At 43.8% G+C, this 18,984-nt stretch overlaps 1 protein-coding gene across 1 annotated transcript in view; it reads left to right on the plus strand.

Annotated features, from left to right (window-relative positions):
- Positions 1 to 827: 827 nt before the first annotated feature.
- Positions 828 to 18,984, plus strand: part of Slc22a15 (solute carrier family 22 member 15) — a 68,368-nt gene continuing 50,211 nt past the window's right edge. Inside the window, exons 1-2 of the mRNA XM_026394172.2 lie at positions 828 to 914; positions 14,682 to 14,894. Coding sequence (XP_026249957.1) covers positions 828 to 914; positions 14,682 to 14,894 — 300 coding nt within the window. The remainder of the gene's footprint in view (positions 915 to 14,681; positions 14,895 to 18,984) is intronic.

Here is an 18,984-nt window from a genome sequence, read left to right on the forward strand (position 1 = left end):
GCAGCAACCCATAAACTACAACAGACATAATAGTTAATGGATAATTTCTGAAGCATAACAAAGATGCTGGCAAGCCAAGGACAGTCCCAGGTCACCACTTCTATTCAATACTGTATCAGGGTCATTGTAGGGACAACAGAATATTATACAGTTGTTAAAAAGAACACTTTGGCTTGAGAGGGAGGCATCAGGGGACTAAGATGGGCCATCAGTGTCCCTCGGCCCTGCCCTGCCACGTCTTTCCCTACCTCTCCAGCCCCGCAGGCAACCTTTAAACACCTGGGTGCCCATCACTTGCCCTACAGACTATTCTTAGCTCTCCGTGTTGACTTTGCGCCTGCTGCATACTTATATAAGCGAGTGTATCTCAGGGCTCACGATCACTGGCTGACGTGTCTGGGCACTTCACCCAGGGCCAGCACAGAAGAGGGTGGGAATTCCACCCGGCCCCGCGCCCTCCCACCCGCGCGCTCCGCTGGTCAGTCCAGGCCCCCGACCGCGGCGGCCCGAGAACCGGGCGGCGGAGCGCGCACGATGCCGCCCCTCCCGGTGTTTCTCCATCCCAAAGGGCGCCTCCCGCCGCACCCACTTCCTCTTTCCTCTCGCTGGAGCCGACGCACGCAGCGGTCGCTCTCAAAAAATTGTTTCTGACAGGAAGCCCGGAGGCCCGCGGGGAGGGCCGCCAGCCAGCCCCGCATCCCCAGCGCGCGGCGGGGTCCCAGCCCCCGGTGCGCCCCTTGGCCCCCGAAACCGGCCTCCGCGCGCCGCTCCCCGCCGCCTCCACGGCTCCCCGGGCTCGCGCGGCGCCGGCTCCGGGGCGCGGGGCCATGGAGGTGGAGGAGGCGTTCCAGGCGGTGGGGGAGATGGGCATCTACCAGATGTACTTGTGCTTCCTGCTGGCCGTGCTGCTGCAGGTGAGTCCGCAGCCCCCACCTCTCCTCGAGGCCGGCCCCGAGGCCCGCGCCCCGCGTCCGCTCCCGGCCCCGCCCGGCCCAGGCCCGCGTTCTGCTCCCCGCCGGGGTGGAGCGCGCGCTGGGGCGGGGCAGGGCGCGGTGGCCTGGGTCCCGCGACGCCGCGGTCGCCTGCCGGCCGCAGAGCCTCGCTGGCTCGACTCCGGCTCCCACCCCGCCACCTGGGGCGGTGGCTGGAGGGTTTAGGGGAGGCACTTGAAGCCCCCAGGCGCTGGTTAGTGAGGGAAGCCAAATACCAATACCTTCTGAAACAGGCTGCAAAAATGAAAGGGAAATGTTACTGTAACCTGTGGCGCTGTCCCCTTGGCATCTAGGACACAGAGAAGGCTCTGATGACAAACACACTAAAGGCTGGATCTAGGGTGGCCTCCTTCAGCTCCGGGCATCTACTGACCAGCCTTTTCTGGGTTTCAGGGGGTCTTCCTGTTGCAGGGGCTTGCATGCATAGGGTTTATTTCTAAGTTCTGCTGGATCATTCAGCCCTCAGGCCAGCCTTGGGTTGAGAATTTTATAAGCCAAATACTGCCATCTGCAATATGTGGTTACCAGATGGAATCCCTTCTTTATTGTATAGAATTCTCAGAACCTGCTTGCACATCCCAGCTTAAAAAATGTGGGTTCCATATGCTTAAAAGATCACTACACATTAGCTTCCAGGCAGGCATTTACTCCTCTCTCGCCAACTTAAAGGGCCCATTTGACGTCAGTTGCTTCTTCCAATATTCTAAAGGCATTTCATTCAGATTCCTCTATTAGTACCTACTAGAGCCAGCCACTTACTTACTCATTCTTGCAGTCAGAACATTGAACCGTGCGCCTTGCAGGTTCTAAGCACAGGAACACAATGCTGAACAAATCAAGGCCCCTGCCTGCAGGAGGCTGGCTTTCCAGCGGTGGTGGGGTGTGGCAGGCTGACAGTTAAAAAGCAACTAGTTAACACGTGTTGGTAGTTATTCTGCAGGAAGTACAGGCTGATCATGGGCATAACCTCTGGTCCACCAGTTGCTTAAGACTCACCTAAGGCGGTGGCGCAACAGGAATATGGGAGGAGGTAAAAGTTGACTTTTCATCCTCTTTTTCCATTAAAATGTTCAAAAGTTCAGTTGATTTCAACACCAGCAGGGGGGAAAAAATGGTTCCAATGATGGACTGAGTGGTGGAGACAGTTCTTTCTTGTAGTAGAACAAGTTTTCAGCTCCCAAATACATGGCATTCAGAAGTTCTTTTAAACTTGTTTTAGGTTTTAATACACTTTTTCTGTGGAAGAAATATTTTTATGCTGAATCATGAGAGTAATTAATACAGAGAAAATAAAATCACAACCATGATATCTGATCTTAGTTTACAAAAAAAAAAAAATTTTTTTTTTGAGAATATTCTTGTTCTAACCAAGAATTCCGGGAACATATTCCTTCTCTGAGCAATCCCACCTCCCTATCCCTACCTTCCACTTTCCTGTGTTATCCTCTTCTTACCAAGCTAGCCAGGTATCCACTGACTGAGAATAAGCTAGTCTTGAGTGGTATTGTACTGAAAAGGCGAGGATTCTGGGTCAGGACTTGTTGAGTTTCTCTTATTTACTTTTATTTATGGTTGACCTAGTTTGTTGAAGTTTGCTACCAAAAAGTTCCAAGCCCGTGGCCATGATGGTTCACTAACCCTTGGCTGACATATGATCCGTGTTTGCCACACAGGGATCAGGTCCTGGAGTGTTGTTGGCAATAAGTGACTGTTGATCTTGTAGGTGTGGGCTGGGCGGGCACCTGGGGCGGGCACCTGGGGCGGGCACCTGGGACGGACACCTGTGCCACTGGAGGAGTTCAGGCCGGAGCGAATCCTTCACAGTCCCCACATGATTGTGAGGACTTAACTTCCTCGTTGATGTGCATGATCCAAGTGGCCATAGGTCCACAGAAAACAGTCCTGGATATGAGAAGGGATTTCCCCAAACACCTCTCTACTGAGACTGTGGCTGGAGATTTTTGGGGATAGAGGAGTTGGCCTGTAAAGTGGGAGTGCTGGGAGACCTATGACACAGTTGTATCATGGATGAATTCATCTTTCTGGTGGGGGATGGGGAAATGTTCCCCCACAGAGGAAAAGTAAGAAACCCTTTTCACAGAATTGCCTTAAATGGAAGGAAATTGATGTTTGTCTGTTTTTAACACCAAAGGACTTTTCTTACCATGGAGCAGGGAAGGTGCAGATCTGCGGAACAGAAGCTCTGATAGAGCAGGGGAGCATCACTTCAGCCTTTTCGCCTCTGCGATTTGATAACGACTCACGACAGCCAGGGCGCACAACACTAGAGGGACAGAGATGGACACTTGATGGCCCTTTTACGTTTTCATCCTTGGGGAGCATTGTTTTTATTTTTAAATTTTTTTTAAACTCCCTTTGCTTCAAATACATCAAGTTCAGACTAAGAGAGCAAAACCATATCCCACAGCAACTCTGAAGGTCCTAGGCGAACGGCTTTCTTGAATTACCAAGAGCATGGTGTATATTATCAAAAGCAGCCACACTCTCCAGTTTCCTTGGCTAAGAGACTTCCCTTCACCCGCCTTGCAAACACAATCTTGAATCTCTGTAGTGGTCAGCTCTCAGACACATAAAGAATAGATGAAGATTTTGTCGATTTCTCTTTGGCACGATTAGATGCGGATGCCTTCATGACACACGTTCCTGGTTTGAAAGTACATGAAGAAATACGAAAAAGATTGCCTTATATAAAAGTAGTCGACTTATGAATAAGCAATAAGATTTACAATTTTAACAGAAAAATTCTTACTATCAAAATATACACTTGCCTTCCCTAGGGGAAGAGTTATTTTTGGTATTCAAATATGAATAATTCTGTTTAGTTTATGCTGTTCTCTTCTCCAAGGTGTGTTAGAGCTGTTGCCATCATCACCGTGCGGTATTTGCGTTTGTGTGTGCGCATTTGCCACGCTGTCTGGAGGAGGCAGGAGGCAGTAAAATTCTTGTTTTTTTTTTTTCCTTATCTTACACATAAAACAAAAATGGATCCTGCTTTCTTTGTTCTAAGCCAGAGGCTCCAGCCCCTTCATTTTCCTTAGGATCATGAATCTTAGGTTGTAGTATAATCTGCACAAAATTGGAACTGTTCATTGACAAACAGGAACATGTACTCTGTAACATGCCTTAGTTTCAACAGCCAAATTGTGATGCGGGGCTGTGAACCTTGTCTTGAGATACGGTATTCTGATGGGCATGAATGCATTGATTTTTATGTAAACCCTTAAAACTCTCAACCTTATTTTTCAAACCCTAGCACTACCAAGGCATTAATGGTGCTGTGCAATAAATATACTTTTTATGGCATTTTAGGAAGTGAAATGAGTGAGTCGGTATTTTTCAGGAGAGGAACCTATCCTAGTCAACACACGAAAAGATGTTTACCTTCAGTGGTCATCCAGGACGGGTGTATTGAATGACTGTGACATACCATTTCACACTTCTTATATTAGCAAACACTAAAAAGTCCATCCGTGTGATGAAAATGAGCAGAAATAGGAACTACCTAGTTTAGAGAACAATATGGCACCATCTAGTAAAATTAAAACCCGGTGTTTGCACCAGGGGCATGCCAGTAGTGTATCTTGAACATGCATATAAGAGTTTATTACTGCATTGTTTTTATTTTTATTTTTTTGCCATGATGGGGATTGAACCCAAGGCTTCACATATTACCACTGAGTGACACCCGCTGCCCAGGATTTCTTTTTTTCAATTGAGGTGAAATTCATATAACTTAAAATGAACCATTTAAGAAAAACTGACCATCTTAAAGTTAACAATCCAGAGACTTCTAGTGCTTTCACCGTGTTGTAAAACTATTATCTCTACCTAACACAATATGTGACCACTCTAAAAGAGACTCCTCAACTCATCGGACTGTTAGTCCCCATTTCTCCTCCCCCAGCCCCTTGCAACCACAAATGTGCTCTTTTGTCTCTATGGACTTATCGATGTCGCCTATTTAATATTAATGGAATCATACAGTGTATGACCTTTTTTAACCTGGCTTCTCCTGCCAGGTTCATTCACATTACAGCACATACCAGTATTTCATTCCTTTTTATGGTCAAATAATATTCTTATATCTACGTGTACCACAGTTGTTTATCCACTCATCCATTGGTGGACATCATTTTTTAATAACAAAACCCAAGAAATACTTTCAAAGAGATGTTAAGGTGTGATATATATTTGTTAGACCACAGCAACTAAAATGAAATAACTAGATCTTTATGTAACTCTACAGATGGACCTCTAAAACAATGTTAAGTGCAAAAAAAGGCAGAGATAAGTACAATATAAATTTTAATGTTATTAATATATCAGATATTCTTAACATAAAATTTAAAGCACATGAAACCATATTATATATGGCTTATGAATGTATAGAGACCATTTAGACCAAGTCATGTGATTGGTTGCCTCTTGGGAAGGAAAAGAAGGGGTGGAATTTGGGTGCGGTATAAAGGAAGATTTCATCTGTATTTGTAATACTGCATTTAAAAAAAAATCTGAAGGATATTTGATGAAGTTTTATCCTTTGTTTGTTGTCATGGTGGGTTTGTGAGTCTTGTTTTGTTCAATTTGCTATGTAAAGATAAGAAATTATATAGAAGTGGGAGAGAATGCTCCAGTTTTCTGGGTGAGTATAGTGTTTATTCTTTTGTGTTGCTATCCCTTAAGTCTTTTTCTATAGTGAGTTGTCATTTAACACAGGAGGGTAGGATGGAGTGAGTTTTGTGCAAGGTGCTTTATTAAACTTTGTGTTGAACACAACTCACCTTCCCTTCCTTTGTCACTGTGTCCTTCCCTCCACAGGAGATTCCTAGGTAGACCACATTCTTGATGAGATATGACTGAGATGATAACTAGTTCTTCTAAATTCAGTGCCGTACCCCAGCGACCGAGTTCATGCCATAAACAAGTGAAGATCTTATATATGACAGTCATTGAGACCAGCCTTGGGCACCACCAGGGTTCAGCCATGGTGGGAACCTGTGGCATGAGTAAGAGCTTATTCATGGTGACTCTAGCGCATGTTGCTGCTCCTACCCTCACAGTTTTCTTTTGATCCTCAGACAGTGACCTGGAGCTTGGATCCCTTGAGAGTTTAGGATGAGTTGGGGAATGTTTGCCTGGTGTTCCTTCCACCAGTTCAGGTGGGTGGGGCCACGCTGCCCCCCTGAGACTCCTAGGAAAAGTTGTCTTTAGGTAGGCACTGCCCCCTGGTGTAAAGCAGATGAAGCTGCACATCTGTCAGACATTTCCTTCCAGGGAGGCTATGGAGATGCAGGAGGCCTCCAGAAGATGTAGAGGGCTCCTTGGGTTCAGAATATTTCAAAATGTGGGGCTATGCTTTGAAAATCAGATAGTCTTATTCTTTTGAAGCACCCAGACCCCCAGTCGCATGCCCGGCAAGGCCCCCCCCCATAGCTCTCTGACATGTACCTAGAAAAAGAAGGTATTACCTTCCAAGTTAGCACGAAAGAAGACTTAAAAATATAACAGCCATGTGAATAGGGCAGAAAGAACACTGGACTTGCATGCTGTGCCACTGTGCTGCAAGGGGGCTGGTGACCTTGGGCAAATGACCCCTCCATCAACTGCGCTCTTGGAAATGGCTGGGCCGTGAAAGTTTAGTTTGTTTTGTGGGTTTAAGATTTCTTAAAGTTGTCTGGTACCCTGTAACTAATGGGCCTCGAGCTTGGTTCCTCACGGTCGTTAGAGGCTGCCTTAGAAGAAAGAGGTCATCAAATCCAAAGACATATAGAGGTTGGCAGCGTCCCCTCCGACTTCTTTGCCCTAACACTCAAACAAACAAGGGCCTGCATTCTTGGGAATCCTACAGTACTCCGCAAGCAGTAAATGGAATTGTAGACTTAATGGAAAACAGAAAAGAAAAGAGAAAGGGATCACCAGAATTTTGTACCACCTGGAGGTAAAATATGCTCACCTTTTTGGTGTATAGCTTTCCAGACCTTCTATCATATAAATATGCACCCTTGTCTCTTTTTTTGCAGAAATGTGTATTAACACGCAATTTTGTGGCCCAGCTACATTTCACATGCCTTGCTGAGCTCATGGATGAACTCCCTTGTATTTTTTTAAAGGCTTATATATAGCATATTATTATTCTTTGATTACACAGGTTGTCCCTCTTTTTCTCATTTCAGAATCCCACTTGGCCTGTGGTGTTGGGCCATTCTTTTGTTCTGGATTCACTTCTTGCCTGTGGATAGATTACTACTGTCTTTAAATCCAAATTTCCAGTCCTCTCATTCCCCTGATGAGTACTGTTCCCACATCATGAATAAACATAGAGGTCATTTGATATAAACTCTCCAAATTCTTTGCTTCCGAATTTATTTTTATCCTCACCTAGCAGGTTTCTCCACAGAGAAGTTCCTTCCCTGTCAAAAGTCAGCGTCCAAGAGGAAGACATATTTCTGCCCTCTTTTCAGTGATACCGTCTCACCATTGTTCTTGATTCCAGGTTACCCCCTCTGCTATTTCTAATCCCATCTCCAGCTGCATTCTCTTGATGTCCTAAAGAATAGCCTGTGCAGTAGAGTTGGAGGCGTATGGATATTGTATTAAGTAGCGTTGACCTATCATGTGAGAGGGTGATTTCTTTTCCACTTCTTCAGTCCCTTATTGAAGGGGAAAATCTCATTTGGCACTAGCACTTCTCAAAACATCCACAGATATTTCTATTTTAACAAAGGGAATAAGCTAGAATGGAAGAATTAACGGAGGTTCAGACTTTGGCAGAAAACATGACCTAATACCATCATTCTGTTTCATCCTATTTGTTATTCATTTTTAAACCAGGAAACATTTCAAATGGAAAAATACAGAGATTAATGTCTGTCTCTCTCTCTCTCTCTCTCTCTCTCTCTCTCTCTCTCTCTCTCACACACACACACACACACACACACACACGCATCTACTTCCAGATTTAGTAAATGCAAATATTTTACCATATATGTTTAAGGTTGTAGGAGTCATAGCTCAACCAGAGAGGCAAGGAGCAGAACCCTAGAATGGAGATGTGTGCGTGTGTGTGTGTGTGTGTGTGTGTGTGTGTAAGAGAGACAGAGGGGGAGAGAGAGAGACATTATGTATATACTGATGAGTGATACATTATGGAAGTTTGACCTCATGCTCTTGTGGCAGCTGGTTGAGCAGCTCCTTTAAGGCTGTGGTCTCAGCATGTGATATGGAGCAGGACGCCTGCAGGGCAGGCTCCTGGGAGGATAGATAGGAGCTGGAGTCCATCCGAATTGACTGGCATTGGTGCCATTCTCACTGCCTCCAACCTGGATGGAGTGAATGCCTTTTAGACATACCTGGCCCAGGAGTCAGAGAGGCAAAAGGAGGATACAGAAGAAGGGGGAGGAGTTGTAGGACCAGCTTCCATGCCACACCAACTGGGTGAGCCAGCCAATGAATGACAGAGTATGGGAGGCATGAAAGCACCTGTCCCGAACTTCTGAGCCTGTAAACTAAGAATAACCGCTCCTTCAGTTTCACATCCATCTTGCCTGCAGATATCTCTTAGGGCCAGCCTTAGATGAAAACATTCTAGCCAGTATGTGGCTTTTTAACCGTGGGTTTGTTGTTGATAGTTCCATCTGACAACTGATATCTGTATTGACATCAAATCTTATTTTTATGTTAATTTACTTAAGTTAAAAACTCTGAATGATTTGCAAGAAGACTAGTGGGCTGGGGACACGACTCAGGGGCAGAGGGCTTGCCTAGCATTGTGAGGTGCTGGGTTCAGGCCTCAGCACTGCAGAGCAAACAAAAAAGATTAGTAAATAATATCACCCAGAAGATGGACATCCCAGTCTCTCGTAAAGATACGTGAAGAACTGATTTTGGAAAAAACTGAGCTGGCCCTGTCATGAGACATAAAACCCTAAATATGTGTTCCTTACTCTCCTGACTCTGATTAGGTAGTTGCTCTTGCCGAAGAATTCCTTCCCCTGAGTTCGGTTTTAATTAATTCCCCAGCAGTCTTCACTACCTTACTCAAGTGCGACATTCACAACTTGCCCCTACTTCCCGTGGGTAGAATTCACATCTCCTTTTTCCTGTGCTCTCTTGAACTTGGTTTCTATGGTGGCTCACTGGGCTCCCATCACAATCTGCCCTGTGTTTACAACTTTGGATGTATTTGCTATCTTCACTGGAAGGTGTGTGCCTCGAAGGAAGGGACTGCTTCCAATCCTTGTTGGTTATCATCTGAGGTGCATAATACAGTGTGTTCCAAAGTGTTGGCGCTTGCTAAAATCAAAAGATTTCAATTAAAATTAAATAACAGAAGGAGGGCCAGGTGCGGTGCTGCACACCTGTAAATCCCAGTGACTCAGGAGGCTGAAGTTGGAGGATTGCGAGTTCAAAGCCAGCCTCAGCAACTTAGCAAGTTCCTAAGCAACTCAGTGAGACCCTGTATCTAAATAAAATACAAAAAAAAAAAAAAAAAAAAGTCTGGGGATATGGCTCAGTGGTTAAGCGCCCCTGAATTCAATCCCCAGTACCAATAATAACAATAACAACAGAAGGAAGGTGGTCAGGTGGTGATATTCCCATTTTACTTGAGATAAACAGATGTGTATAAAATAATTTGTCCAGTCTTAGTTAGTGGTGGTAACAAAAACTAGGTTCAAGAACTACTGGTTTTCAATGCACGATTTTTGTTCCAGCATTCTATGAGGGGTTGGTTTAAAAAATACATATGATAGGCTGTTATATATGATTGGTGTGTTGGGTGTTTGGAATGGATAAAGAAGAATGTTAAGGTTTTTTCCTAAAGGACATAAAAAGTCATTAGAAAATTAGAATTTGACTCAATCTACACAAATAATGACAGAAAACAATATTTTGCCTATTAAGTAATCCAACCAACTGATGCTTCAGAAATTAAGAAAGGAGACTGCAGTCTAAAGTGGTTATTGGAGACTTCAGAAAGACAGGTGAGATTGAGATGAACTTTGAACCTTGGGTTGAGAGGGTTTGAAATTAGGAAGGTCATTTGAAGTGGAAAAACAACATTGGAAAAGGTATAGAAGAGGGACTACCCTATACCCTGGCCACATAGAATGTGGCCCAGACACATTGTTGGATGTGGTTAGAAATGCAGGGTCTCAGACCCTACCCCAGACTTAGTGAGTCAGACCCTGCCTGTTAAGTTGAAAAGACTGGCATATACTATTTGTATCATGCTGTACAATTTCCTGTCAATTAGAGAAGCATCCCATTTGACCCTTAGCAGGGGATAGTTAAAATGAAGGCTTTAGATTAAAAGGTACCATTAGCATCCATTCTTATTCTAAGAAAACCTGAAGTTAGAGAGGTTTGAATTTGCTCAAGGCTGGCTGGAGCTGAGGTTTAGACTCAGGTATGCAGATTCACATGCTTTTCACCTCTCACAGGGAGTTAAGTCATGTTTGGGGGATTGAGGAGGTCTGTGCAGACAGCTAGAATGTGGATTAATTGGCAGTTGAGCCATAGGAAACTTATCATTTGTCTGTTAATATGCTTTGACCAGAATAGTTTCATGGGGTGTTTCAGGGAAGTTGATTCAGTGGTGTGTTGTGGATGGATTAGAATGGGGACGAGAGAGTACTCAGAAACACCAGTTATTGGGAGTGTGAAAGTACGTTCCAAATTTTAAACACAAAAAATAGGTACTAACAGTAAGTCAGCCAAGCAGAATTTATCAATGTCCCCTTTGTGCTGGGCACCGGGCACGTGGTCCTGCCTTCGAGATTAGTAGGGTCTTGATTACGTCATGCTTTTAGGATTGGGTCAGGTGGATAACTGAGAATAGCAGAAAAGACTAATAGTAATGACTACAATAAAATCATCTTTGATTTTTGTCTCCTTCATTTCCCCTGAAAAAAAAAAAACGCTCTGGCCTCAAGGTCAGTTAGCTCCCATTCTCACCCTGGTTCAGCTATCGGTGTTAAAGGAGATCGTGAAGGATCCCTTAATTGCTCTGTGTCTCATTTTTCCTGCCTGCAAAACAGACATCACACCTGACCATGACTTTACATTGAAGCTGTTGTGATGAGATAATTTACAGGAGATGCTTCCTCCCTTCCTTGGGAAGCATGACAAAAGCTCATAATGGTGATAATATAAAATTACTTTTCAAACCTTCACTTTTTTGAAACTTTTAAAATTCCAATCCCCTGGTGCATTTTAGTCATTTTTCTAATTATAATTACATTGATAGGGAGGGGGAAAAAAAATCCAGCCATCTGTGGCACTTGTTCTTCCTTCCCTGGAGGTAGAGAGCCGAGAAGATAATGATTTATTCGAGATGTTGTTAGTCCTACTCGGAAGGAGAATGGATGGTGGTTTCTTATGGTGGCTTTAAGGCCCATCTGCTGTGGGTTGCGATTTCATTAGACAGAAATATGTGGGTGAATGTGTACGTGGTCGTGGTAGAATGATAGTAGAGAAAAGAATGAGAGAATTGTGGTGGTGGTGGTGGTGGTTGTTCTCTGGGGAAAAGGAGCAGGATGTGTGAGTTGTGTGAAATTGTCATAGCAAAATTAAGGAAAAGAACCCTGTGTGAGGGTGGTGCATCCCCAGGGCTAGTTTAGTGCCAAGCCATCTTTGACTTCCTGTGACCATATGACCCATGGATATAGAGGCTCTGGTATTAAGGACTTGACATTAGGCTGTGATTGGAGGTTAAGACTCTCCTCTCTACCCTAATCTCACAGTGCCCCTTGGGTAGCATTATCATGCAGTCCCTTTCCTGCGTGCCTACTCAGTCTCCATTATGACCAGCAAGACTGAGCAGGACATGGATTTCGAGCTGTCACTGAGGCGGGCACTGTCTAGAAAGGTTGCAGGTTTCTGACCTTTTTGGTGACAGGAAACTGTGGCCCCGTGTGTTCTGCTGAGGACCTTGGATGTGCGTGTGGACACGTATGTGTCTATGTGAGTGCCCCCAAATACACACACTTGTGCATTGGGTGGGCCAGAGGGACACTGAGAGTGGTAGGAGGAGGGCAGAGAGGATGAGATAGGTGGGAAGTGCTTAATCTGCCTGTAGATTGCTAGGAATGAAACTGGGTAAAGCTGGTTAATACAGATAATGCTGATTAATTAGGTTTCACTGTTCCTTTTATTATAATTTTTTTTTTGTTTGTTTTTTTGTTTTGGAGATTGAACTCAGAGACACTCTACTACTGAGCCATGTTTGCATCCCTTTTTTTTTTTATTTTGAGATAAGGTCTCACTAAGTTTCTTAGGTCCTTACTAAGTTGCTGAGACTGGCCTCAAACTTGAGGATGAGGTCCTGCCTCATCCTCCCGAGTCACTGGGATTATAGGGATGCCATGGCGTCCACCTTTTCTACGTTATGACTAAAGTTGTATGCTAGCACCAATTCTTGGTTTTTGAACTATTTTCTCCAGATTGTGATGTTTACTAAGAATGGGGCCTTCGTAATGAAACATGTCTCCAACTACAGGACCGTGTTTGGAGCATTTTCCCTTCTACCTAGAACATTCCTTATCCTGGGACAATCCAGATAAAAATGTGAAGTGCTAACAGATCCTCAACAGGAATTGACCCTAGTGGTGGCACGCAGTTAGCATTAGAAAAGTGTGTGTCATTATCACTAGCATTCTCTCGGAGCCATTTTTCCATTCCCTTGTTAAATGCGTAGGTCCTGGGTTATTTGTTTTGGAAGCCCAAAAGGTGAATCGGCACATGAATGTGCAGTGAAGAAAGTGATATGTGCTCTAGAAAAGTCTAGATGGAACTTTGTAGGTGAGCAGGAGAGGACATCTGGAGAGGAAGGCAAGAGGCAAGGGAAGGTGTTATCCGAAGCTGCATCTTGGTGGAGGGGGAAAGTTCAACCATTCAAGTGCCTTCCAGGTGAAGTGAATGGTATGACAAAAACAGAAAAGGGCACACTCAGAGAGGACACGTGGCTGGTTTGCTTTGCCTGATTGAAGGCTGCACGTTCACGGGCACATATGTTTTGAGTCATCTTCTCTGTGTTCCTTGCCCTGTGTTTTTCATTTCTTTCTACCCATCAATTAAATTTCAGCAGATTGTAATTGGGGTGGGGGGGCAGTTACTAGGTGGACGAAAGTGGCTTTGTAATTTTAGCGATTGCAAAATGTGTAATCAATGTGTTTTTGCAATGATGAGGGTCTTTATTTTTATAAACTGATTGCCTCCTATTCTAAAATGTCCTTAATAGTACACAAATTGGGACTAGGATGCATGTAAACCTAGGGACATGTTTTTCTTTGCATCTTATAATAAATCACCACATGCACCAACTGACTTGGGGCTGCTTTGTGCATCTCCAGAGGTCCCCACAGTCTACCCACTCAAAATAGATTGGGGCTTCCTTGCATCTTTTCAGCTTTACCAAAAGAATATTAAAAAAAAATCCATCCTGGATTTTTGCATTAGCTTTCTGTTATAACGCCTGCAATGTCATGACTCCTTTTCTCTTCCTTTGACAGCAATCCTGTCATCTAGTGGCGATAGACTGCTCTCCTTCTGATTCATTGAGCTGATTGGGGCCACACCATTCATTTAGCTGAATATGCCCCTACAGAATGGTGTACAAGGGGCCCCAGGCTGGAATTCTCTGCAGACTGGGGAGGAGATGGTTGGGAAGTCTCTCCTGTGTGTGCCTCAGTCAGCTCATCCATCTACTGGGCACAGTACCACATGCCAGAGAGAAATCACATTTCTTCATGGTTTTTAGACACTTGCTTTATTTAAAGATATTTGAAGACATCAAGTTCAAAGTTAATGGGGATTGTTTCTTAAATAAGATCATCACACTGTGAAGCAGACTGATTATGTTTTCTTAATAAATGTTAAGCTTAAAATAATTGTCCAATAATGAAAGCCAAGACAAATGGAAATCTATAGCATACAAAGGCTCTATAGGACAGCTCGTAAACCCCGTTGTAAGTACAGAGCCTAGCACAATCAATGACAAATGACTTGTATGCTCAGTAAATATTTCTGGGATGAATGGATAAAATATCTTTTCTTTGGTAGAGAACAATTATGATTAGATTAAGCCAATATTAAATGCAGGTGAAGGTTGTGAAATGAATATCTACACCTGGGATTTTGAAATTCTTTAAATCCTGAGTTGTATGTCGTATCTTCCATTAGTATCTATGGAAGTACACATTATGCTTTGCTTTAATAAAGCAATACTATATATGCTGTTTTCTGAGACATGCAACTGTGCCACTGGGTCTTCTTTAGATCATGAGTCCACGGCCCGGTGCCTGGTTATCTGAGCAGCAGATACAGTGTTGGAGAGGAAGTAGCAGGGATGTTGGGCTTTTAAGTCAGAGCCCATAAAGTCGGACCATATCAACAGAGTCCTTAGCATCAGCTCTGTCTCAGAATAGATAGGAAAACACCCTGAAGAAGCATAAAGTGCTCTGTAAGTGGGCTGCTGTTGGCCTTCTTCCTTGCAGAGGACGAAGCTTCCTTTTCACACGATTCTCCTTGGTTTCTGATGTGGCCCATTTCTGATGTGGCTCCTAAGACCACAAAAGCAAGAAACAGACCCCTCAGGGTTTGCAGGCATCCTGAGTTTTCCACCTACATGGCCCATCAACAGCGTCTGCTTTTGTGTGTTTGCTCTTTCAGCTGTACGTGGCCACGGAGGCCATCCTCATTGCACTGATCGGGGCCACACCGTCGTACCACTGGGACCTGGCGGGACTCCTGCCCAACCAGAGCCACGGCAACCACTCAGCGGGCAAAGACGAGGCCTTCGGGCAATGGCTTCTGACCGCCAACGGCAGCGAGATCCACAAGCACGTGCACTTTAGCAGCAGCTTCACCTCCATCGCCTCTGAGGTAACCTCAGGCCACGCCGGTCACTGAGGGACTGCCCTTCCTCCTGGGAGGGAGCCACTCTTTTTTGTCTCGTTGGTTTCAATCTGAGCCACCTCTTCAAGTAACTTTCTCATAAATTAAAGACGTAAGGTTTTTATGTTTCAAAGGAGAATATACTATAAAAACACATTCTTTTCCCTTCTCCCTGCCCTTGGGAGAAGTGTGCATCTCACCAAAATTAGACGGAATAAGATAGAAGCTCCAAAAGAGCTCATTTCAATGATGGCGTCCAATTCGAAAGGGAATTAAAACTTTCATCTCTTTTCCACCTATGCAAATGTTGGTAAAGTAAAGAAAGAGAAAGGCACTGGCCCATCTGCAGCATCCTGCTTTCTTTCATTTTTAAGTCAGTCCCGTGGGTAGGTTCAAGGGGGCACCCTGAACGTGCCGTCTACAGTAGAGATGGTGCTCCCAGGGCAGGCAGGAAGCCCTGCCGTGAAGGAAGCTTTGCTAGCCAAGGGGAAGGCTCCGGCCCTGAGCCAACCAGAGATAAGCTGAGGGCAGACAGTCTGGAGAGGAGAAGCCCTGGGATGGAAGGGGCTGGAAGCACGAGCACCGGTTTAAAACTGTTGAAATGCTCCTGTCTTCTTTGCCTGCCCCACATAAGCCATCCAGATGCCTGTGGCTGCCTGCTCTTAGGCACAGAGTCTGACACGTGCCTTGCTGTCATCACCCGTCCAGGCCTGGAAACCGCCCTCCTGTGCCTGACCGCCCCACCATGACCCCAGCCACACTTTCCTATTGTTGGAATTTTTGATTACCATCTGTTAGGTGATGGGGCTGAGTAAAAAGAGACAGCCCCGAGGGTGGTGTCTGCTTGGCCTGTTCTTAGGAGTCCCCCAGGAGAAGGGATAGATTAACTTCTCCAGCTATAGTAAAGCAGCATTTCCAGCAAGAACCTGGCCATGTCACTGCTCAGTCAGAAACCTCCAGCGATTCTCCCACTGCACACAGCACAGAAAGACCCTGAGGCCCGGCCCACCTCACAGGTGGGTCAGGGTGGACTTCTCCACCTCCACTCTGTGCCTCAGCCCTGCCCATCCCTTTCCCGGGAATTTTTACTGTGCACCCCGCATGCCCTGGGCCCTTAGCCTGAACCTGTTACCTGGGGCATGAATGCCATGACCACTCACCCTCGCCTCTACCCAGAGGTCCCAATCTGCCACCTAAGGGCCCACTTTCATTGTCACCTTCTCTGGAAGTCTTCCTAGCCCCACTTCCCAGGAGTACTCTCCTGTTTCTGCTCTAGTAACATTTTGAGACTAATATGTCACCGACTCTTATTTTTGGTTCAACTCTTTATTTTTTAAAAGGTCTTTGAAGTCAGAAATCATGTTTTGGTCATCTTGGAATCCCCTGGGCTACTCACAACAGCAATAACCATGACCACCACTAATCTATTAAAATAACCAATAGCATTGCAGAACGGTGCTGTCTGCTAGGCATTGTGTTGTTTACAGCCCTTACCCTACTTAATTCTCACAATAATTATGCAGGAGGCATTATTTTCTCCATTTTACAGATGAAGAGGTTTGAGACTCTGGGAGGTCAGGGTTAGCTAATAAGGGCAACGCTGGTATTTGAACCCGAATTCATCGTAACTCAGAAGCCTGTGCTCTTCATTACTGTACTTTCAAGAAACTTATCCCATCCAAATTGTATTCACATTTCTTAGGTTTGTTTTTGATAGCTAACAGTAGCCAAATAATTTTTTTTCAATCTTTAATTTTCAACTGATAGGAATTTCAGGAATACTGTGACTACCCTTATATCCTTTCATTTCTCTGTGAATATTTTGCTTTGATAGCATTGTTTTTCTCTAAGCCATTTTAAAATTGCATATATCAGTCTTTTTTTACACTCCAATACTTCAGGGTGTGTTTCCTAAAAATAAGGAAATGCAAGAATGCCACAGTACAGTTTACCAATTAATTAAGTTTAAGTTTTCCTTAAACAGTCGTCAATTTTGATTTACCACCAACATCCAATTTTTGTCGCTTGACCCAGTATTGTCTTTCATTGATTTTTTTGTTTCCTAAATGTATTGAATCTGGTTCAGGATCATGTATTACATTTAGTTGTTTTAGCTCTTCAATGTATATATGTATATATGTGTGTGTGTATGTGTGTTTGTGTGTTCGTGTGTGTGTATACACACACATACACACTCTCACATACCCCTAGTCCTAGGGATTAAATCCAGCATGCTAGACAAGTGCTCTGTCAGTGAGCTATATCCCCTGCCCTTTTTATTTTTTATTTTGAGATATGTTCTCTTTAAGTTGTCCAAGCTGGTCTCAAACTTGTGATCCTCCTGCCTCAACTGAGTGGCTAGGATTACAAGCAAGCCTCTTTGTGCCCAGTTTATGATTTTGGTATTTTAAAGAATCCTTACCCCTTTCCTGTTTAAAAATAGCAATTTTTATGGGGGGGGGGAGGGTCTATCTGATGATGGCTCATTCTGGTTGGTTATGCATCCCTGGTCAGAATAGTCCATAAGTAACATTGTGTCCTTCTCAGGTGTCACATCTGGAGACACACAATATCCATCTGCCCCTTTTTGGTGATGTTAATTTGGATTATCCATGCTGGGTGTCAGCTGAGTTCTCCCTTATATAGTTATATATTGTTTCATTTCAAGGAATAAGTACCACTTTTAGATTGTGTAAATTTGCTGTTCTTTATCAGATCTTAGTGTCTATTGATGAATCTTGTGTGAACCAACCTAGACAACGATGGTGGCAAAGTGATATTTCTCAACCCAGCCCTTCCCACCCACTACTAGTCGGCATCCTGCTTCCTGCTGCAAGCAAGAGCCCTTTCTTTCTCCCTAGTGTGTGTCTGTTGGCCTATACATCTATCTGTCACGAGTGTGTACTCAGAGATGCCTGTTCTTTTTAATGATTTATAATTTATTATAACCCTTAATTATTTTGCTGCTCAGATTATCCCCAGTTTACCAGTGGGAACTCCTTCAAGCTGGCTTTTGTGTCCTTTTTACAATTTTTAATTAAATTTTTTATTTTGAAATAATTATAGATTTACATGCAGTTGCAGGAAATAATAAAGAGAAACTCTGTGTACATTTCCCCAGCTTCCCCAGCGGTAACATCTTTCCAATAATATCGTAGCTCAGATGCTGACATCGATACAGCTAAAGCACCAACATTTCCATCACCACAGGGACCCCTCTAGTTGGCCTTGTGGAGTCATACCCACTTCCCTCCCATCCCTCACCCTTTTCCTAACTCCCAATCTGTTCTCTTAAACCATACTTTTGTCATTTGAAGAATGGTTTGGAAAATGGGATTACATTCTTGGATCCTTTCTGGATTGGCTTTTTTATTTATTTATTTATTTTTTACTCAGTATAATTCTCTGCAGATACATCCAGATTTAGTAATATTATTTAGTTACTTAACAAGGCTTGGACTAGGGTAGATTGATTTTTGATTTATTTATTATTGTTTTACTGTAACTATTTTAGAACCTTTTTTAGTGATTCTTTCGGCATGACTTTACATATACATATTTATCACAGTCTACTGATGCAGTCAAATTAACAGGTGAAAGAACAAATAGAGACTCCGAATCACCTAAGGTCCCTTTACTCCTACAGTTCATAATTGTCTTAACTACATTTCTTATGTACTTTTAGAGCCACACTGTACAGGATTAGAATTTAACATATCAAATAGAATTTAGAAGAGAAGGAAAGTCCATTGTGCTTACCCACATTTTTGCTGACAGTGTTCCTTCATCCTCACTGATATTCCAAGATCCCTTGTGAAATGTTTTCTGTCTTTTTAGAAACCGAATAATTGTTGTTTTATTTTAAGGTAGTTCTGTGGGCACAGAAGTCAGGATGTCTAGACTTCTCCTTCACTTCTCGTTCTCAGAGGTTTTAAAATTCCTGATTCCTATGTTGCTTCCTTCTGGCCTCCTTGGTTTCTGATGAATAAGCTGCCTGCTATTTGAATTTCCCCCCATACCACCCCAGTAGAGGGATGTCATTTCTCTCTTGCTGCTTTCCAGATGTTTTAGTTTTGTT

The sequence above is a fragment of the Urocitellus parryii genome, chromosome 11 (assembly GCF_045843805.1).
Source record: "Urocitellus parryii isolate mUroPar1 chromosome 11, mUroPar1.hap1, whole genome shotgun sequence".
Classification (NCBI taxonomy): domain Eukaryota; kingdom Metazoa; phylum Chordata; class Mammalia; order Rodentia; family Sciuridae; genus Urocitellus; species Urocitellus parryii.